This window comes from Erpetoichthys calabaricus, chromosome 5 (genome assembly GCF_900747795.2).
Source record: "Erpetoichthys calabaricus chromosome 5, fErpCal1.3, whole genome shotgun sequence".
Lineage (NCBI taxonomy): Eukaryota > Metazoa > Chordata > Cladistia > Polypteriformes > Polypteridae > Erpetoichthys > Erpetoichthys calabaricus.
Genome location: NC_041398.2, coordinates 113,627,554 through 113,651,051, shown reverse-complemented (window position 1 = coordinate 113,651,051; position 23,498 = coordinate 113,627,554). Strand labels below are relative to the sequence as shown.

Genomic DNA, 23,498 nt, shown 5'->3' with positions numbered 1-23,498 from the left:
AGGACTAATAATTAAATATTTAAAATAAATTAATGATTAATAGTTGTCATGATTGTGGTGAAATAATTTTAAAATGAAAAATACCAAAATTATCTTTTAACAATGTTTAATTGGATTTAATGTAATATATTCAGTATACCAGAAAGTACAACTTGATTTCAGATCTGATTAAAAAGTTATTAGGGGAGTAGAGAAGTGGAATAAAACACTTTGCATCTTAATGAATGGAAAACGACAAGACATTCTGCAGAAGCACAGATACCTAAAGTGATTATTTTTAAGTAGCACTGTTACTGTTCAACATTTTACTGTACAATACGTATTTGTGGATTCAGCACCTTATTTTATCTATAGTAATATGTGAAATAGTAATTTGTTGATTTTTCATAAATTCTAAATATTTATTCCATAGCTAATGGGTGACACTTGTACAAGAGGCTGTAGGTTCTGCTCTGTTAAAACATCTAGACAACCTCCTCCTTTGGACCCAGATGAGCCACTCAACACAGCCAAAGCAATTGCTGAGTGGGGTCTGGACTATGTGGTGCTGACTTCAGTAGACCGAGATGGTATGTACGTGTAAAAATTCAAAGAATAAAAACAAAAATCATAATTGTGTATGTTGCAGTATTTACTTAGAAAGTAGTACTTCTACTTAGAAACCAGTAACTTTAATACTTAGGGATGTTTGCAACACTTCTAATGTTAAAATCCAGGTTAGACTTTAAAAGCAACATATGATATGTGCTGCTTAAACGTTGTATTACTAGATGACTTCCAAGAATTTTGTTCAGTTACTTCAAAGCTTAAGCTGTGTCTGATGTTTTTTTTCCACTGCCAACTAAATATGCAAAATATTTCAGATTAAATCACATCAGGTTGAAAATACTGCAGGTTAACACTCTGTAGGAATACATCCAGAATAATTAAATGTTTAATGAATATAATTGCAGTATGCAGGGACTATCAGATGACCAAATGCCTTTTACGCGCCACAAAGTTTCATTCTAATTTTTTCATAATATATTTTTTAAATTTATGAATGTAGCTGAATGTAGTCAGTTTTTTGCAACCAAACCTTAAATGCTGTCAATAATAATAATAATTATTTCAATAATAATTCATTCCAGTGAAAAGTTAGATATTAATATTATTTCATTAACTGTTTTTTCCTATGTAATTTTTAACCTGTTTTTTTTGTGTTATTGAAGCACAAGCAGATAATGTATGAGGGTCACACAGTGAGGTGGTGGTAAAAAAAAAAATTGAAATTTGGTACATAAACTTTGTTTTTTTTAAATATATTTTACTACATTACCGAGAAAATGTTTTTTCTTCAGTTATTTACATAAAATTTGCAGTTTGTAGTTTTGTTCATACTTTTTATATTTTATTCATATTCAATAATGCACTTTTTTTCCAAATTGAATCTAAAATCACTAGTACAAAATGCTACTGTATTCAGATTGGTTGAAAAAGAAATATGTTCATGAAATCTGTATGTATATATGTCAGTTGCTTAGTTGTGTTTTTTTATAATAACTGCTGAACCTCTACAAGTGCACACTGGAGTCCTCTCATCATTGGCTTTGTATGGCAACTGTTCAACTTAGAACCAAATTTCACTACAGAGGGTAGTAAAGTCAGTTGAAATAGTACAGCTCCATTTGTTCAGAATTCTATAACATCAGTATACTACTTTTCAAAGGAAAGCAGACCTCAGCCATCCCACATGATCACTTTTCTCCCTCCTATGTTTGGCAAATGGTAAAAACCGTTAGTACTTGCCCCACTAGATTTGAGGACAGTTTTTCTCCTTAAGTCATAAGGTTACTTAGTGGTCACTTGTACAGACTACTGCCTGAGTATACCTAATATGCGTTCTTGCATTCTGTATGTATTGTCTGATGTTTGTATTTAATGTACAGTATGGTGGTGTATTCATTGTCTGCTGCTGATTTTACAGGCCTTACTAGTCTTTGGGAATCGTGCAAGTGAAAATCTTGCTGTATTGTGTACACATGACAAGAACATTAATCTTGAACGTAATCCTTTCTTGTCAATAATTTGACCTATCCTTTTGTGTTATTGTTAGAAATATTTATTTTATACTATAGTTTAGTGTATAGCATATTTATTGACTTTTAAGTTTAACTGTTTGAGGGCTGAATATTTTTTCCCAAAAATTGCAGTTTTCTGAAAAGCACGCAAAGCAATGGTTTCAGACATAAATCAACACAAAACATCTGTTGCTGTGTGCCGTGGCTGCTGTCGGTGCCTGCTCGGTATCTCTGACAGTAGCGGTTGTGCAGGTGCGGCTCAATGGCCATCGTCACTGGGCAGGTGGGTGGCGGTGACAGTTGCAGTGAGACGCAATCTGATTTGTACCACTTGTCCTCGTAAGCGATGGTCGTACTTTTAGGCACACCAGCTACACAAACGTGTTCAGCTGGGAACTGACCGGCTGATGCTTTGTACCTCATGTTTGTTTTCAAACTCCATCAAAATTGGAGTCGGACAAGTCAGAGTGTGATTCAGGAAATTGAGGTCAACTCAGTGAAGCTGACCTTCCGTGTAGCAAAGAGAATCAAACTAAACCGAAATGGAGAGTTTAAACGCAGTTTACAGTGGATTCTCATCCTCTGCCCCTGAATTTTGACACAAGTCAACATCTGCCTTGAAAGAATTAAACAAAAAAACTAGGATACCTATATAATGATAGTAACTGTTATTGCTCAAATTTAAAATATAACACTGAAAAAAGTATATCTCACAAGTGAAAATGTAAGCAGGTATGATGCAATCACAACTTGCATGTTTAATATTGACACAACCACTTATAAAATAAAATTATCTATCTCTATACAGTATATATTCACAACTTTTAACATAATGACACGGAACAGATGAATATAACAAGTAATACAAAAATCTAGGACAGAATTAAAAAAAAATACTGCACTAATAAGTATAGGTAATTGTAAATCAAACTGTGTATGCTTTAAAAGGCTTACCTTCCTTTGCAAAAAATATGAAATATACCAGCTTTGCCCTAAAAAAGAAAATTTTAAAAAGTCATGTAATACATGTAACTATATTATTAATGAATGATGGATCAGTCAGTTGCCAAGAAAAAATAAATGGTGTTTTATTTAAATGAAGTACACTCAGTTACTTAACTGCTGTCAAGTGGATATATGTTACCTGTTTTATGTGTGTGAGAGGCTGTAACTTAAATGACTGTGTATTATAATATGTTAGTTTTCTGTTGGTAAAATCTGAATCTCAGGTAATATGCACCATTAGTAGCGGCTACATGTGAAAAGGATATGAATACTAAGTAATACATTTTGATTTTAATCAGATATTGCTGATGGAGGTGCAGAACACATTGCAAAAACAGTTTCATATTTAAAGGAAAGGTAAGGCAGTTTTATTTAAATAGTAATGTTCCAGATTTCCTTCACCTGGGTGTAGAAAGCCATGGTTTGAGTCAATGAAACTAACATTCCACTCATTCCTTTTACATAAGACACAGATACTCAAACACTAAATTTGGTATTTAGAGACTTTTTTTTCATATTGAATCAGTAAAGAGTTTTCTATTATAAAATATTTGAGCTGTATATGAATGTTTTTTTAAGTTAATGTGGAAAAAGTTATAGTATATTTTAAATTGTGGATGGAATCATAGTTTTTTGCAGAAAAATATCCTTATTGTGAGCTATCTAAATATATTTGCTTTTTAAAGACCTACATTTACATACTGTACATAATCATATATGTTTTTCCATTGATTAAATATTCTAATGGATACTTTTGTTTACATGCATTACATCTCACCTTAACAGCTTCTTTGATGTTTTTAAAAGGTTAATAAGTAAATAGTGCAGTCCTTGTGATAATGCAGATATTTTTTTTTTTAACTCTGGCACCAATGCTTACTTAAGAACATATGGTCCTGGAAAGCTGTGGAATTTAAAGTTACCATTTATGAAATGTAACAGTTTCTGATGAATGATTGTGTCCTTTGGTCATGTAAATATACTAATACTTGCTTGCTTTGTGTTTAATTGGACTATAATGTAATGTGATGTGATAAGCCTTTCATTAGTTGATGTGGTGTCAAAAATATATTTTGTGCTCATTTTAAGCATCACAAACACACATATTCTACCAGTCTAACTACCTCTGCAGTTTATGTTCCAGCCATAATTTTTCTTAGGCCGTTCAGTCTTTTATTTTATAACTTTATTCTGTAAAACATGCTTTAAAAAACTTTAAAAGTGTGTGCCATGATATTCCTTGTATAGAAAACACTGTAGGCTTCCGGCAGTTTATGTTGCGGTAATTTCAAGACTGCCAAGCTATATCAGTCATTTGATGTTTTCACAGTGCCATGTGATAGCTTTCATATATTACAAGCATCATTATACCTTTCTGATAGAAATGAAGGACAAAATACAGAAAAGAAGTTTCTCCTAGACAATTATTTTGTAGGTATCATATGTAGTTATTAACAACATCTATCACCAGAGTGTATAAAACAACATCACCAGAAAATGAATAATAGAATACAGTGTTTATACTATTCTTTTATCTTTATGTATCTTCAATTAAATTCTTATTTCAGCTTGTGCAGTCATTTCATCATATCATCCTTCTCTAAAATTATCTGTGGCGCATATTATACAGTACATTTAAAATGGTAAAATAGTTTTTTCAAGAGTCAGAGCCTCCATCATAAATAGGCAAGCAAAAATAATGCACTATGCATATCATTGCCCAAGTATCCATGCAAATAAATACAGGGTGATTTTAAAGGACTCGTACCACACGTACCATTCTTATGCATGGTGTGTTCCAAGATTAACTCCTTGTTAGCCATTAATTCTAAAACTTGAGAGATATGTATCTAAGGATTATGAACAGTACTGTACACTTGTGCATAATGTAATGCATATCATTTTTGTGCATTGTAATCATGAGTTATTTGTTATATTTATTATAAATCATTGTTTTCTTCTTCATGGACCCAATTCAAAGTTGCTCGCACCTTTTTTGAGGGGATTCGCTTTATTCTGTTTTCTTTCTTTTTACAGAAATTCAAAAATCCTAGTTGAGTGCCTAACTCCAGATTTCAGAGGTGACAAGACATCTGTTGAGAAAGTTGCTTTGTCAGGATTAGATGTTTATGCGCATAATGTGGAAACAGTCAGAGAGTTACAGCGGTAAGGGAAACTTGGGACCTTTTTAAAGTATTTTTTGCATAACATACTTATACTTTTTACATAGTGGAGGGTAGGTTCCTTTTGGAATACTTTGCTCATGACAATACTGTTGTTCTAGGATATTCAGCTCACAATAAACTAAAACATGAGAGATGTGTAGTTAATATTACATACTTTGGAATTAATTTGCCATGTATGTACAAGTTTACAAGGTTTAGAAAGGAAATTCTCAATTTGGATTTTTTTAAGTGGTACATGGCTTACAGTTGTGCTTGAAAGTTTGTGAACCCTTTAGAATTTTCTATATTTCTGCATAAATATGACCTAAAACATCATCAGATTTTCATAAAAGTCCTAAAAGTAGATAAAGAGAAACCAGTTAAACAAATGAGATAAAAATATTATACTTGGTCATTTATTTATTGAGGAAAATGATCGAATATTACATATTTGTGAGTGGCAAAAGTATGTGAACCTCTAGGATTAACAGTTTGAAGGTGAAATTAGAGTCTGGTGTTTTCAATCAATGGGATGACAATCAGGTGTAAGTGTGCACCCTGTGTTATTTAAAAAACAGGGATCTATCAAAGTTTGATCTTCACGACACATGTTTGTGGAAGTGCATCATGGCACGAACAAAGGAGATTTCTGAGGACCTCAGAAAAAGAGTTGTTGATGCTCATCAGGCTGGAAAAGGTTACAAAACCATCTCTAAAGAGTTTGGACTCCACCAATCCACAATCAGACAGATTGTGTACAAATGGAGGAAATTCAAGACCATTGTTACCCTCCCCAGGAGTGGTCGACCAACAAAGATCACTCTAAGAGCAAGGCGTATAATAGTCGGCGAGGTCACAAAGGACCCCAGGGTAATTTCTAAGCAACTGAAGGCCTCTCTCACATTGGCTAATGTTCATGAGTCCACCATGAGACAAACCAGAAGGCTATTGGAAGAATGTTTTGTGGATGGATGAGGCAAAAATAGAACTTTTTGGTTTAAATGAAAAGCGTTATGTTTGGAGAAAGGAAAACACTGCATTCCAGCATAAGAACCTTATCCCATCTGTGAAACATGGTGGTGGTAGTATCATGGTTTGGGCGTGTTTTGCTGCATCTGGGCCAGGATGGCTTGCCTTCATTGATGGAACAAGGAATTCTGAATTATATCAGAGAATTCTAAAGGAAAATGTCAGGACATCTGTCCATGAACTGAATCTCAAGAGAAGGTGGGTCTTGCAGCAAGACAACGACCCTAAGCACACAAGTCGTTCTACCAAAGAATGGTTAAAGAAGAATAAAGTTAATGTTTTGGAATGGCCAAGTCAAAGTCCTGACCTTAAGCCAATTGAAATGTTGTGGAAGGACCTTAAGCGAGCAGTTAATGTGAGGAAACCCACCAACATCCCAGAGTTGAAGCTGTTCTGTATGGAGGAATGGGCTAAAATTCCTCCAAGCCGGTGTGCAGGACTGATCAACAGTTACCGGAAACGTTTAGTTGCAGTTATTGCTGCAAAGGGGGGGTCACACCAGATACTGAAAGCGAAGGTTCACATACTTCTGCCACTCACAAATATGTAATATTCGATCATTTTCCTTAATAAATGACCAAGTATAATATTTTGTCTCATTTGTTTAACTGGTTTCTCTTTATCTACTTTTAAGACTTGAGTGAAAATCTGATGATGTTTTAGGTCATATTTATGCAGAAATATAGAAAATTCTAAAGGGTTCACAAACTTTCAAGCACAACTGTATATGGGACAAAACAGTGGTAAGCAACATGCCTTTAAGAGTAAAATTAAATTAAGCAAGATCAAGCAATGAATATTCATTGTAAAAGTTAATTGCTGATTTCTATTGTTCCTTTTTAAAATAAATATGTATTTAGCATTGACAAACAAATAATTTGAGTGAATGCTTTTGATTTCCATAAAGTATTAGTACATTTTTTGGTTTTCTGAAATTTATAGACAGTAAATTCGTTATTTAAAAGCTACCAGGAGAGGGCTCCAGTGAGTCATACAACAGAGAATAATTAATTTGAAAGTGAAATTTCCAGAATCGCTCAAATTCTGGCAAGCATCCTTCTTATCCAGCAGGTGGAGCTTTGTTGTAAAATGGTTTAGTATTATAGTAGGTGGTGTGTGTTTGTTTTGTTTTGTTTAACATGAAACCTTCAGTAAAAAATATATTTTAACACCTGGAATGTCCAAAGCTGAAGAGATTCAACATCAGCCATATAAATAATCCCACTAAGACAGACCTGTGTAATTCTATAAAAAGCAATTGCATGGTCATAGTTGTAGAAGAGCACCCATTAAAAAATCAGAAGGCAGTTTTTTTAATTACAGGTTGTTTATGTTGAAGCATGGTAGTTAACCTGTCCCTGTTCCACAAATTATAAAGGTAAAATAAAAATGATTTTGTGTGCTTTTGTTTAAGAGAAAACAATTACACATGATATCACTGTGTTACATACAATTTTCTTCATCTTTTGGCTGCTCCCACTAGGGGTTGGCACAGCAGAATATCTTTTTCCATATCTTCTGCATCTTGCTCTGTTACACCCATCACCTGCTTATGTACTATATAGATATTATATAAAATGACCTGGAATCTTATTCTTATATATCCGATTTGTATGTTGAACTAGCACTCTGCATTATATTGTCATTTTCAATCAGTTTAATATATGACCCAGTTATTTTAATAATTGCAAGGAACACAAACTTCAAGGTCAATGGTAAGTAAACAAAAACGTATTGATTATACTAGAACATTATGATTTTTTCAGACTGGCATAAAATGGACCAAGGATTTCATTTTACAATATATAGTGTTTATTATATTACGACTGTTTTCATTTTAAAAAAGTACCCTGTGGTAATACCTCAGATTAAAAAACCAGGTATCTATTGTAGCATCTGTGTTTTGCCCTGGATGCAAGATAATGAAACATGTAATAACATCCATCCATTCATTCTCCAACCCGCTATATCCTAACTACAGGGTCACGGGGGTCTGCTGGAGCCAATCCCAGCCAGCACAGGGCGCAAGGCAGGAATAAACCATGGGCAGGGTGCCAGCCCACCAAAGAGCACACACACACACCAAGCACACACACACGGGACAATTTTAGGATTGTCAATGCACCTAACCTGCATGTCTTTGGACTCTGGGAGGAAACCCATGCAGACACGGGAAGAACATGCAAACTCCATGCAGGGAGGACACGGGAAGCGAACTTGGATCTCCTTACTGCGAGGCAGTGTAATAACATGCTGTTCGTATTGTCAGACAAAGAGATTTAATAGGTTATACATGAAGCCTTAGTTAACTTATTGTTTGTGCATTTAGTATATCTATTATAATTTTCAGTATTCGATTCCTATGTTCACATGTTAGTTTTCTATATTGTAGATAAAGCAGAGTAGAAAAAGTGCACAGGTGGGTGGTTTGAGAATGCAAGAAAAGATTTTTGCCGCTTCATGTAATCTGCTTTAAACTGACTGTAATTAAAGCCTTCTTCCTAACAGTGCGAATCTTGTACCTGTGTCAGAAATAGTAGTGTGTTAGCCAAGTCCAGAAAATGGCCTTTTCAATGCCCCTTAAGAGAGAGTGGACAGAAAGTTAACACGCTGATGATGTACTTTTTCACATTCTTTAAGCATATTGTATAATTTTAGTTAGCAGTGTAACATCAAATATTGAGTGCTGCAAATCAGAGTCCACAAGTACAATATATCCGTTCTCATTCAGCTGGAAATCAACAAAAAATCAATTGAAATGGGGAGGTTGTAAATAAAAATTACGATATGCAGGCAGATTGTATAAATACCTGATAGTGGCCATTTTGCAGATTAAATGTACAAGGTTACAATATGTAATGGCTTTGTATAGAGGAGAGGAGATTACAATTAAACCATTATTAATAATTAGATCTAACATTTTCTTATGAAAGCAGCACATCTGTCAAATGTTGGCAAAGTATAAGCAGGTATAAAACCTTAAAGTGTTTCCCAATTTTAATAATAATAATTCTTTACATTTATATAGCGTTTTTCTCACTGCTCTTCAGTGAGTGGGGAGCCACTTCAACCACTGCTAATGTGTAGCACCCACCTGGATGATGCCACCGCAGCCATTATTACACCAGTACACTTACCACACATTAGCTATTAGGTGGTGAAGCGGTGAGTGAGAAAGAGGGAATGATTAGGGGACCAGAACGACTAGGCCATGGAGGGGTTTAGCCTGGACATCGTGATACACCCTGCTCTTTACGAAGGATGCCCAGGGATCTTTTATGACCACAGAGAGTCAGGACCTTGGTTTTACGTCTCATCTGAAGGACGGTGCCATTTTTACAGCCCAGTGTTCCCATCGCTGCACTGGAGCATTGGGATCCACATTCAGACCACAGGGTAAGTGCCCCCATCTGGCCTCACCAGCACCTCTTTCAGCAGCAATCCAAGCTTTTCCTAGATCTAGGTCTCCCATCCAAGTACTGGCCGGGCCTGGACGTGCTTAGCTTCAGGTGAATGAGCTGTTCTGACCTATGGTATGGGTGCTGGCTAAAATTTTATAAATTTTAAAGTCACGTGAAGGGTCAGGTGAAGGTTGATTGGATTAAATTATGAGCGAAGAGTATGTCTCAGTAGGTCTATAAAGGAGTAATATGTCTGTGTAATATTTTGTTTTAATATCTAATATTAGCACACAGAAGGATTAAAATGACCTGTATTTGCTTGAAGGTCAGCATTTGAATATCAGGCATTATCAGCACTCTTGACTGATCTTTACATATAATATGCCACCGTGGCTATTTATTTGTCTATAATATGCCACCGTGGCTGTTCATTTGTCTGTCCAGGATTTTAAATCCCCTGTAGCTCGCAAACCGTTTGACCTAATGACCTGAAATTTGGTACACATATACAATGTGACGGCTACTATCCGCTTTTAAGGTGATGATCGACCTCCAAGGTTATTCCTCTTTTTATTTTATTTTATTGGAGAATCAACTCTCGGCAGCAGCCAGCAGGGCGGCACATGCGTGTGGGTGCCGTTCCCATCCCTACCACCTTCGCCATCACTTCTCCTACCTCTTCATATCTTAAATCATTCTTGAGGCAGATTGAAGACTTAAGTGCCAGCTTAAGTCAAAAATTAAGGAAAAAATACTAAATAATTGCAACATAAACACTGACTTATCACTTTTAGTGTGAAAAGATGCAGATGAAAGAAGAGAAGAAGTGGGCTGATAGGGTGGAGGAAAGAAGAGCTGCTCAGGAAGCAGCAAGCGCATCAACCTCTGAGCAAATGAATGCTAAATGTACAGACAAAGAGTATGAAAACTATGAGACCTCAGCTCAAGTTTTACTTGTTACTGATATTTTTAATTGAGCAATGTCAGTACATTTTTCAATTAAAGTGACCAATATAATTTATCTGTAGAAGCTTCGTTTCCTAACATGCACATAGTCAGAATGCAATGCTTTATTGTAGTTTAATGTACAAAAAAAGGTTTAAGAGTTTTTGTTTGTTTTTTTTTTAATCGTAGAATATAACCAATAAAATCAATAGAAGCCTCTCAGTTTTTATTTGTTGTTGATTTTGACTTGGTTACAAAAGCATGTTTGGATATTAGCCAGTTTTAGTTTATAAGACACCTGGATGATGCTTTGATCAGTCAGCCAGAAAGTGTTTGCTAGTAAAAAAAACAAACATTTATGGAAAATATGGACCAGTCCCAAAAAAAAATCCCATTTATTTCCAAATCCCATGCTTTGAGGTGCACACTAGGTATCTAATCAGAAAGTAAAGGAATTCAGTCATCATCTCTACGGTGTAGTCCTGATAGGGTACTTCAAACTGAAAAATGTTTTGCTTTTGTGCATATTGCTGTGAATCTTTTTGATTGCCAACAGCAATGTCAAATCAGAGCTTTCATCAGCAGACACAGAATCTGTTATGTTTTCAGGGAGACATTTTCATACGATTGTTCACATGTGGTTGCTTTACAAGGGTAGGCATTATATTATTAATGTGCTTTTTGGGGTTTTGATGAGTCCTGAGCACTTTACATTTATTTACTATCCATGTGAAAATGTTTTTTTTGTGAAAAGTGGATACTAAAGTAGAGCAGATGCAAATAAGGGAGGAAGGCTGTAGAAGAAGCAATACTGTAATGAACTGCTGCATTTTTAAACATGCTGGTCAGTGCTGTGGTAGAGTAGACTGCATTTTTGCCTTTACTCCCACTAATTCTTATTTACATATTTGTCATTTGAAATTCCAGGTGGCCTCTGGTGCTGAAAGTATCTGAAGTACTTTATTACTCCGACAAAAAAGACTTTTATATATTGGAAAACACTAAGGTAGTCACCACAAAAAAATGATTAAACGATAATGTTCAAGTCTTAGAAAACTGAGATTAAAATGATTTAATGCTAGATAAGCGCCTCCGCACTACACAGTGCATTAAAGAACAAACCCATGTTTCAAAGAGCTTTAAAGCAGTTGATCTTGGTTTTAAAAAAAAAAGAAAGTTTAATTGTTGGTTAAATTGTGCTATCTGATTTCAGGCAGGTTCGTGACCCTCGAGCAAACTTTGATCAGTCATTGAGTGTCCTGAAACATGCAAAAAAGGTGAAACCTGCTCTTTTATCAAAAACCTCTATAATGCTGGGGCTGGGAGAAACCGATAAACAAGTTTACTCAACCTTAACAGGTAAGTTTAACAACACAGAATACTTTGTATAATGCAGTATATTATTTCTGATCGTTTCTTTTTGCTTGAGTGTGAAATTGCATGATGTAAACCAGCAGTAAAGAACCATTTCAACTTTGAACTTGATTTTACTGTTTTTTTTCCAGTTTTGACTAAACATGACATGTCTAAAGAAAGTCATAATAGACTATATTGAAGCCTCCCTTGCTATAGCAGCCATGAAGAAACGGCAAATAAGGTCTCTTTAGTTAAAGAATTACTGGAAATAATCCAGTCTGAGTTGCAAATGTGTGTTAATTTGTCTCTTTATTTCCCCACTTCTATTCTTTAGTTTGCCTGCTTAACAGATTCACTCAAAAATCTAATATTCCCCATAGTGAGTGTAGACTCTGACAGATGGACAAGCAGGCCATGACTGACGGATGTTTAGAGGTACAGGTAGGGGGTGCTAAGGACTAGTATTCCCCCACCTAGCATTATGCATTATTAACAACCTCCTGCCATAGGGTGTCAGCAACAATTCTCAGAAAGGCAGTGCTGCAGTCCTTACCATGTTTGTAGAGACTCCTACCCTGACGAGCTAGAAGTTCGAGATCTTAGCGGCATGGAGAGTTTTAAAAAACAAGGTGTTGCTTTTTTTTCTTTCTTTTGGCTCATATGTGGTTTTGTTGTGTTTTTTCTTTCATTCATTCATGAAGCTACTCCCACTGTGTATTGGTTAATTTCTCAAAATGTTTGGTATCCATGTTGAGTGACATTATGTTACGTATTTAACATTGCAGTTTTACTGTGGAGCTGGCGTAATCTTCTGTCTCTGGCATTCTGGTTACTTATCATATTCCAAAGATGTGTATGTTATGTTAAATAACCACTCTAAACAGAGCTTGTGTGTGTGTGTTTGCGAGGGCATTGATTCTCCCTACTGCAGGTAACTGTATACTGGAAAAAGGAAAATTCAGAAAATCCATGGGCGTCTGAGTACCTGTGCCAATGTCAGGCATTGAGTTGGTGGGCCACATCAATGCTGTACCAGGCCTTTGAACACAGTATTAAAGTCAGAAGCTGCCTTCTCTAAAATTATAATGCAACTTTATTTTTAGAATTGTGATCATGTAAAGACATTAAAATTCTGTTTTGTTTTCTACAGAACTGAGAGAGGCAGGTGTTGATTGTTTAACCCTAGGACAATACATGCAGCCTACAAAACGACATCTTAAGGTTAGTGCTTTGAATTTTGTATTGTCAGTCAGTCAGTCATTGTCTAACCCGCTATATCCTAACTACAGGGTCACGGGGGTCTGCTGGAGCCAATCCCAGCCAGCACAGGGCACAAGGCAGGGACGAATCCTGGACAGGGCGCCAGCCCATCGCAGGGCACACACACACACCCCCACACACCAAGCACACACTAGGGACAATTTAGGTTCGCCAATGCACCTAACCTGCATCTCTTTGGACTGTGGGAGGAAACCCACGCAGACACAAGAACATGCAAACTCCACGCAAGGAGGACCCAGGAAGCGAACCCAGGTCTCCTTACTGCGAGGCAGCAGTGCTACCACTGTGCCACCGTGCTGCCCAAATTTTGTATTGTTTACAAAAAAATGTTATCAATAGTGCACATTAGATCATTTAATGGAAGTGTGACACGTGAAGGCCACGTCAATAGTAGCATTGTATGAATGTAGAAAATGCACTGTTCAGTCCATTCTTAACAGCTCAGATCTTTTCTCCTTGTCTGTGTTTGCTTCATTTTAACCATGTCTCTGATCAGGGTCTGTATCCAACAGGAGCGTTAGCCCCCTTGCTGGAATGAGTTCTTTTGTAATTGTAGCATGTTACATAACCCGAATCTATATAGATAGGATATTAAAAGGTGATACCCCTCCCTTAGTGATACGGCAGTAAGAAATCACATAGAAGAAATAACTTGGCTTTCTTTAATGACGACTTACGCTGCATAACAGACGAAGGAAGCCAATGGCAAGAACCCAGTTCAGGAGTGGGGGCCTGATGTGTTGTCTGCCATTTTCGCCACTGTGTTGGAAGGATTTTCAGGATCGGATGACATTATCTCCCATCCGTCCGTCGGCTTCAAAGGTGTGCCGGGCAATGTTCCAAGACTTTATACTCTTTCTTCATGTGCAGGCCCCCACTTAGGTGGATAATACAATTTCAAAGAAGGCAAAGAGGATGCAGTTTATCTGTCTTCTCTTATGCTTTGCCTAGCAGTTCTTAAATGGTGAACCCCTGTGCTAAATCTGGCTCTGTACATGTGAGTAGATAAAGCCAGATTTATAAAATATATTTGCACAGAGCACAGTGACATATTAAACTTATACACTTATTACAGGGTCCACCCCACCCAGCCACATGTCCTCCCTGGAGAATTGAGTATTGGCCACTGAAATGAAAAGCAGCAAGTTCTGCTGTAGTTCCAAAGGAGTTCTCTCTCAGCCAGAGGTAGAATGGATGCTGATTTCAAAGGGGCTTCTTGTGCAACTGCTGGTTACAGCAACTAAACTGGTTACACTCGTTCCCCCATGAGCAAAGCAGATCTCCAGCAGTACAGCGGCAGATGAGGTGGCTGTGAATCCCAAGGCCTTGAGTTCTGCCATCTCAGAGGGGGTGTATGGATGAGAGAGGAGTGACTCCCTGAGCAAATTCCTAACCCCAGACAAGCTGTAACATCTATTAAAGTTTATATGTAGTCAGACTTAACTTTTCTATTTATAGGAACAGTGTAAGATATCAACAGGAAAATGTCTTTTATAATTCAAAAAACACCTTTTACCACAATAGTGACCAGAGTTAGTTAAGGGCTGTGTTAACATGCATCTGTAAAGGAAAAAAAAACATTAAAGACGCAACGTTACAGTTGTGCAGCCATCATGAGGTGAGCATTTGAAAAGGAAGAAAAATAAGTAGGAGGATGGATGGACTGACTCCAGGGTAGAGTGAGAAAAGGCTACCACTTGAGAAGATGAAGGGAGAGATTCAAAAGTTAGTTTGTCATTAAGACCTGAAGAAATCTGTGAGCCCAGGCTGAGAATGAGCTTAGCTTCTTCAGTTTGATGCCCTGTGAAAGAACACAAACAGAAATCAGTATGGCAATGATTAAGGGATGTCAAGTGTTCTACGGTAGGCTTTGTAAGGTCTTTGATTTGAAACAGTCAGCTAGCTGTCTCTCTGTTTCACTTGTGCAGATGACTGGGCACGTCCTACGATAAATGCAATAAATAATATTTTTAGATGCAAGAGGCCAGTTATTTAATATTAAATTTACCAGAGGGACCAGATACGAGGGTATTGTTAGTGACATACTTGCCAGTGACACTGTGGCTCCTGTTAGAGCTGAAAGTGCCTGGTGGAGAGCATGGCTCTCCTCTGTGAAGTGAGCTGTGGATGAGAAGTTTGCATAGGTCATGTGTTTGACAGAAGAAGATTGAGGGAAGGTTAGGTTTTCCTTTCTGTATTTTTTGCCTTTGCTGAATGATTCTGATCTGAGCCATGCTGTCACAACAAGATTGGGGGGTTGGGGGGGGGGGCGGAATTTGGCCAGATATCTGCTTTAGGTTTGTCCTAAGTGATGGTAATATTTTGCCAATGTCTAGTGTGTCTGGATCCTCGCGACTCTCCACTTTTACCTGACTGACACTGCATGTGATCCTCATACTTCACCTCATGGACAGATCTGTGCAGCATTAGCAATTTTATGGTTGTTGTATCCGATATGGAGGTGAAGCATGAGCCTAATAAATCCTTAGTCAAACTTTGAGTTTGCTGATCAGCCTGTATCACAGCGTGTAGCCGTGGTCTTGAACTCCGTAACTGAGTGTAAACGACCACAGTTAGGTTTCTGGGCATTGTTGTTGGGCTCACCTTCCATGACAAGGTGTGGAGCACAGCAATACAGCAGGACCTTGGAGTTGTACCACTGCACAGTTGAAGTGGTTTGGACAGATAGTTAGGAAGACCCCTGGGTGCCTCTCCACTGGGAGAAGTTGGCAAGGATAAGGAGGCTCGGTGAGCCCAGCTAGACTGTTTATGCTGTAGCCGTCACAGAAGGGCAGAGTAAAAGTGATTGAACGTTGAGCTTTCCATTACAGCGTTGACTTAAGCTGTGTGGCTCTGAGTGGGCATATCAGGTTGTTTGTTGTGATCTGGTATTACTATGCAAGGTGACACAGTGGGCTCAGAGATCCATTCTGCTCCATTTTTTATATTTGATTTGATTATAGGACTTAAACTTGTAATTGAAGCAGTTTGACTTAGCAAAACTCATACACCGTGAAACAATTCTATGAATGAGTACAAATGAAAAGAGTTTAGGACACCTGCAGACAAAAAAATGGGGGGGGGGGGGCACCTTATTAAAAGTCCAAATAAACAGAAGTAAATTATTTTGTTAACAAAAAGCCATTTCGAATCCACCAAGTCAGTTCAATAGTTTATAAAAATGATGTGACAAAATGTAAAGCTTTTTTTGTACTTTTTAGGTGGAAGAGTACATTACTCCTGAAAAGTTTCAGTACTGGGAGAAGATAGGGACCGAGCTGGGATTCCTGTACACAGCCAGTGGCCCCCTGGTGCGCTCCTCTTATAAAGCAGGTAGGCATATTGTGGCAGTCACTGGGTGGGCTGCAGAGACCGGACTGAAAACTACAACTGACATGGATGGCCTTGTTAGTCCGAAATCTCCTGAGTGAATAGACAGGAGTGTGTTTGTGAAAAAGTAAGTACGCCCCACGAAATATGTTAGCTTTTTTTTTTTTACCACATGTAGACATGTCAAGATTTGGTCTTTATTTAAACAGTATATTTAGATAAAGGTGATGTAACTGAAAACAAAAATTACATTTGACTTTGCAGTATGTTATTTTAAAAAAACTGAACAGATACACTGTTTTCATGTATGGCAAAGTAAGTATTAGAGCGTTGGCTGTAATAGCGGGCATTAAGCCCTCTTTGGCAGAAACGACCTCAAGTAGGAATTTCCTATAAGTGTCTGCCACTTCTCCAAGCAGAATTCTTTCAGCTGTGTGATGCCTGAGGGGTGTCTTGCATGCACAGCCCCTTTCAAAGCAGCACAGCACCTTGATGGGGTTCAGATCCAGGCTTTGACTTGGTTTCTCTCACTTCAACAATTCCTTGGTGGACTTACTGGCATGCTTGGACTCACTATCATGTTGCGACATCCACCATTTTTAGTTGAGCTTCAATCATCTGACAGATGGTCTCACATTATGATCCAGCACCCTCTGCTACAGTGAAGAATTCATAGTGGATGTTATGATGGTGAGCTGCCCAGCAAAGTATCCCCAAACTAAAACCTTTCCACCATAATACTGGTATCAGGCCCTGCTGGTCAAACACTGTTGCCAGTCACATCTTCTGGTACTGTGGCCAAATAACTATTTTTGCCTCATCTGTCCAGAGCACGCGTCCAAAAATTCTGGTCTTTACCTAGGCGTCCATGGGCAAACCTTACTCCTTCTTTGACATGGACAGTGACAAGAGCTACGTATAGGCCTTGTGATGAAGTTCTGAGGTTCTTTGAGACATCTTTCAGCATCTTAAGTTCTGCACTCAGAGTGAGCTCGCTGGGGTGGTCTGGACTGGACAATTTGGCAGTGGTTTAAAATCATCTCCACTTGTAGCGGATCTTGTAGAGAGTGGTATGGTTGGTTTCCAGTTGTTTAGAGATCATTTCAAATCACTTCCCAGACTCCTAGGCATCTCTGACCTTCTTTCTGAAGACGCAAGAGAGCTCTTTTCACCTCAGCATGGTGGCAACACACACTTCAACAATAAAGAGCAAACCAAACAACACGTGTGAGGCTTAAATAAGACAAGATCTTCTCTAACGATCATTTGCTCTTGATCCTAATTTTAAGTAGTGATAAATGTAGGGGTGTCTGTACTTTTTCAACATGTGAAATTTCCATTTATCTTTACTTAAATTATACAAAGGACTATACAATGTAAGCATAGCATGATGTTTGTTATATTAGATCACCTTTATTTAAATATACTGAAGATCAAATCTTGATATGTCCACATATATTGAAAAAGAAAAAAACATTTCATGAGTTGTACTAACTTTGTCACATGTAAATACAGTGTATATGTGAACATGTGTACAGTATGTGTGCAGTAAGAGAATCCATAATATGGTACAGATTAACTGGTGGTGCTTTCTTTTGTGTTTTCAAAATCTGGAAACGGGAAGTGATGGGTAAAATGAAACAGTCCAGCTTCTGCTCGTCTGCTTTAGGGCTAAGGCCTATGATGGCAGCACGTGGTACCAATCGTGGGCAGAGCGGCAGTCCTTCACAACAGTTGTAAAATCATGTGCATTAATTCATCAGCTCAAGATACAATACCGATTGCCAAGGAGAATGACCTGTAATATATTGCACTGTTTCAAAAGCAGTGAGCAGTGAGGCCTTGGAGAGGATGATCATGACTAGTAAGAAGGGTTTTTGATTTTTATAAAGGCTATTATATTTACAAAGAGAAATAAATGTCTGAAAGCTGGGGTGGCCTGCAGTTTCATGATGTTTTCCCAACAGTGGTGGCTTTGTTAAGTGCAAGGCCACTCCTCCAATTTGAAAAACAAGGTACATAACAAAAAAGACAAGGACAAGCTCTCGTAGAAGGACAGAAAGCCATGTAATCCACAGGGCCACACCTACCTCTAAATAAACCCTCATAGGTCCGAGGAGCAAAGACCAAATTAGACACATTTGTGAATAAAAGGAAAGGGAAACCAGAGGGACCCGGACTGAGCTGGGGCAGACCAGACTCCTGATTCATTTAGGGATGAGGATAGTTGAAGACAAATTAAACTGAAGAACACCAATTGTCAAAAAGGGATAAAGTACCAGAATGCACTGGTCACAACTGAGACAGCTTGTAATGTAGCAGCCTGACAAGAGGAGGGTCTGGGGCACCAGTGTATTAAAGAAAGGAACCAAGGGAGAGGATGGCAGACAGAAAACGAGGGGTTTGCCAGGCAAACCAGTGGAACAAGTGTGGCAAAGTGAATCAGAGGAAGGACCCAGTAGAAGGTATATGTTCTATGAAGCATTTGAAGTTTCGTGAATTGGTAATAGGAATTTCTGAAGCAAAACCTAACATTCCAGGAGAAAGGGGAAGTCAGTGGGGAGAGAGAGAGAGAGGACCGAACCACAGTGAAGTTAGGGGCAAAGGTTTGTAAAGAGTGTCGTCGTGGACAATTGAATTTCTTATTGAGTTTGACGTCTTCTCTCACTCTGCATTCTCCCGCCTGCTATTTTATTTACAATTTCCCATCTCTGAAAGCTTCTTCTGTTTGTTATCTGTGTTTGAAAATTGGAACTGAACAACTTATTTTAGGTGCATTCACATCCATCCATCCATCGTCCGGCCACCTATATCCTAACTACAGGGTCACAGGGGTCTGCTGGAGCCAATCCCAGCCAACACAGGGCGCAAGGCAGGAAACAAACCCCTGCCCAGCACAGGGCGCACACACACACGGGACAAGTTAGGATCGCCAATGCACCTAACCTGCATGTCTTTGGGAGGAAACCCACACAGACACGGGGAGAACATGCAAACTCCACACAGGGAGGACCTGGGAAGCGAACCCATGTCTCCTAACTGCGAAGCAGCAGTGCTACCACTGCGCCACCGGTGCGTTCACATATAATGTAAAAAGCCCCTACTGCGACAGCCACGTCCATCTTTCTGCTAACAGTCTGGCTTCTGCCTCCACTCAATCCCACACTCATCGGTGCGGTTGCACGGCTGATTCAGTCACAGCGACTCACTTCTTCTGCTCTGTGAAATCAAAGCGGGTACGTGACATGATGTTCATGTCTGTAAACCTACAAAAATCCATTTAACTTATGTAGAAATGTATTAAAGATTGCTCAATGACATGTCGTGCTACACTCACTAAACGTGTACTTTGTTTACACTGAAACCAATTAATATGGCTGCTTTATGTAATGATTACAATGATTCACAATTTCACTGACACTGTAATTTAATGGCAGAGCACCACAATGACCTGCTGTCTGTTGAGTTCAGACATCAGCACAGATTTTAAATCTCCTTTAGGTACTTATTTGAAAAATGTATGTTAAACGAATTTGAACTATAATTAGCTACAACCCTCCACACCCAACAACAATGGCACATGAATCTTTTCATCACTTAAGTTGGAATCTGCTGTCTGTGAAAGCAATTTCAGCCACATGATATTGTAAACTGGTACTAAAAACACATTATATGTATGCTACTAGTATATGTAATTACAGTCAATTATCACTGTTATTTTTGAATATGACACACCATTGGAAAAATATGTAATAAACAAACTTTTATCAAAAAGTGACTAGAAAATTTAAAATGCTCAGACCAGCTAACCAAATTTCTAAATGCTCCCGAATGTTACAACATCCATTCGTTTTCTTGCTCGTTATAAATGATCTAGGCCGGTGTTTATCACTCATTTTGGTGTCACGACCTACTTTTTCCCTTGTAAGTGTCTTTGCAATGCTGCTGAATCAAGCATGATCGTCGAGTTTGGGGTCCATTAGAAACAATAGTATCCCATGACCCACTGGCCGAGAAGCCCTGATCTAGGCAGTCTGCAATTCTCACATCAGCAAGACTCCAAACTTGTTTGAAACAAACATCTTAGTAGTGCAAGTCCCAACCCACGTGAGCCATTGAAACTTCATCTTTTGGCAGCAAATGCCACCCTAAGCACTTCACAAGTTAAGATAATTTGGACGTTTGTTTACAGCGATTATGTACTGTTGGAACTGAGTGAGTGGCTAACGGTATACACAGCAACTCAGTAGATTGAATAAAACACCTTGAGCTTGACAGTCCAGTTCCTTAACTGCTCTGCCACACTGCTTGCCAATGGTGGAAGTATGGCATGGCAAGACAAAGATGCAGTGAAAACTCTGGATTAGGGCTCTTCTGCTCCGTGGCTCCTGCTCAAAAGGGAGTTTGTGTAGAGCTGAGTGAGCATGCATTGGCAAGAAGGGTGGTGTAAAGACTGATATTTTAGCTTCTGATCTGAACATGTTTTTGATCAAAACGATTTATAACACAGATGTCGAACTCCAGGCCTGGTGGGCCGCAGTGGCTGTAGATTTTCATTCTAACCCTTCAGTGAGCAGTTTTCACTGCTAATTAACTTCTTTTCCCTTCAGTTTAATAACCCTGTTTTTAAGATTTCAGTCCTCTGAATTGATTCTTTTCACCATTAAATGACAGCCAAACAGAAATGAGACATGAAATGAGCAGATGACCAACTAAATTGGGGCTTCAAACTCCAACCAGTTTCTTAATAAGAAGTCGATTCTTGCTGTTATTAAACCCATTATTTAATTCAATGGCTTGTTGCTGCTCTCATTCTGCCACAGCAGACATTTCCAAAACTGTTGATTTTCTGTTTTTTTCTAAGAACACTGACAAAATGTTTTGGGGACCAGAGCAGATCAGCCTTACTGAGACCTCCACCCTTCTTTATTTCCAGATATTGTGATATGGGCACAGATTAGCTGGTCGTGTGGCGTCTCATTATTGTTTAGCTGCTAATAAAGGAAAAAGAGACAACTAAGGGGTGTGAGTCAAGTTAATTAAAACTAAGGCAAAAGAAGTCAATTAGCAGCCAAAACTGGTCACTAATGAAGAAGATGGTGGAATGAAAACCTGCAGCCACTGCGGCCCTCCAGGACTGGAGTTCGACACTCGTGATTTATGATTTCACTAGAATGGACACGCTGTTTTCCTAATATTTCTAGTATTTCACATGCTGCCAGTGAGCAGCCTTTCACTCATGAGTGTTTGATTTGGGGTTTTGAATTTTATTTACTTTTCTATTTCAAGGTGAATTCTTCTTGAAGAATCTGATTGACAAGAGAAAACAAGAATGTATGTAACTGAGGGTCAGGAAAATGCAGCCAGCGTATGTTCGCTGGATATTAACCAGTGACCTGCGCAACACAGGCACTTTATGAAGCTCATCTAGAGAATGGGACATCTGGGAACAAGACAACTACCATCTGAAATCTCAGTCAACGTGGGCTGTGTTTAATTTGTAAATAGTAATAATAAGTGAAATAAGAGAAGTCTTTGGCTTGATCCATTTTTGAATTATTGGTATGCATTTGAAAATAACCTGCCATTGCTGTACAGCCTTTTAAAAGGTCATTCATCTTCCATCCTCTCTTCCTACAGCACTGGCACTCCAACGCTCATCACCAAAGTGACTTTAATTGTTTTTGATTTTAGCTTCACAAGTAAGGCTTAACCATCTGAGTGGCAGTGCAGCCCGCTTTGGGGCTCACCTCATAACGCCTCAAGCTCTCTGCTCCCAGCTTTTTGCTGCCTTTCTAGTTTGCGCTCTTAGATTGATAACAACATATTTAAACTTCACTCTCAAAAAGTTCAAATAAGTAAATGGCTTCTTAGCCTGCGATTGTTTAAAAGAAAGTCTACGTAATCATCGCTGTTACATATTAGCAATAAAGTAGCATGGCACCTTTTTACCAAGTCTTTCACAATGAGGATTCCCAATTCACTTTTTTCCAAGTTTATTCATCCCCAGTGTTTGCATTTGTTATGTTTGCCACACTGTGCTGTGGGTCAGTTGTCTGGCAAATTTCAGTTTTCTTTCAAAGTACATTGAAACGTAAAACACCTTTACAATTCTCAGATTTGTTTGACACGTTACACACATTAACCCAAGAATGACAAAAAAAAGCCCACTTCCTATGATGCAACCCACCAACCAGAAACTCTCTAAACTGATATGTAAACCAGTCGGTGATCTTACTGACCACTGCACATGCTGGACTAGTCGTTCTCGTTCACAGTGCTGACACTTTGACATGACGTGACATAATGTAGCGGCTGCAAATGGCTAAAGCCGCAGCGTCAGGCCAGCACTCACCCCGAGGCCTGAGTTTCACCATTGCTGTAAATTTAGATGAAATGAACCCCTTTTGTCTTTTGGGTAATTTGCCTTCAGTGGGTGCACTTTAATATTGTTATGAATTAGTTAGATTTTGGCTGTTTTGAATGAACAGATGTGGCTTATTAATTAATGCAGTGCATGGATGTATCTACCGTAGCAAGGCACAGTATGTGTGACGGTGTGCCCAGTGCAGTGCACTGCCCCAACTGTCAAAAAGCAGAGAACTGCTTAATGCTAAACGGCTTACAGTACTCTGAATTTTTTTAAACATATAATAAAGGCACTACAAGAGAAAATGGACCTCTGGTTTTACTGCAAGATTCTTTCAGTGCCATATCCTCTTTAATAAAACCCCTGTGTGTGTCCAGTGTTCGTGTGTGTGTGTCTTCTGGTGAAGTGCGCTTGCGCGGGGGCACAGTGTGATGCTTCAAAGGCCACCTGACGCGTCACATAAGACAGAGAGGGCGGGAGATATAAAATATCGCGCGGCCGATCCAATCGGATTTCAGTAAATGAGGTAAGACTAAAACATAAAACGCGAAAAATC

General features: G+C 38.4%; 1 protein-coding gene across 1 annotated transcript in view; it reads left to right on the top strand.

Annotated features, from left to right (window-relative positions):
• The window catches only part of lias (lipoic acid synthetase), a 28,782-nt gene extending 6,780 nt beyond the window's left edge, over positions 1–22,002 (top strand). Inside the window, exons 5-11 of the mRNA XM_028801965.2 lie at positions 413–569; positions 3,365–3,422; positions 5,103–5,231; positions 11,819–11,964; positions 13,112–13,182; positions 16,464–16,575; positions 21,862–22,002. Coding sequence (XP_028657798.1) covers positions 413–569; positions 3,365–3,422; positions 5,103–5,231; positions 11,819–11,964; positions 13,112–13,182; positions 16,464–16,575; positions 21,862–21,914 — 726 coding nt within the window. The 3' untranslated portion in view covers positions 21,915–22,002. The remainder of the gene's footprint in view (positions 1–412; positions 570–3,364; positions 3,423–5,102; positions 5,232–11,818; positions 11,965–13,111; positions 13,183–16,463; positions 16,576–21,861) is intronic.
• Positions 22,003–23,498: the final 1,496 nt, after the last annotated feature.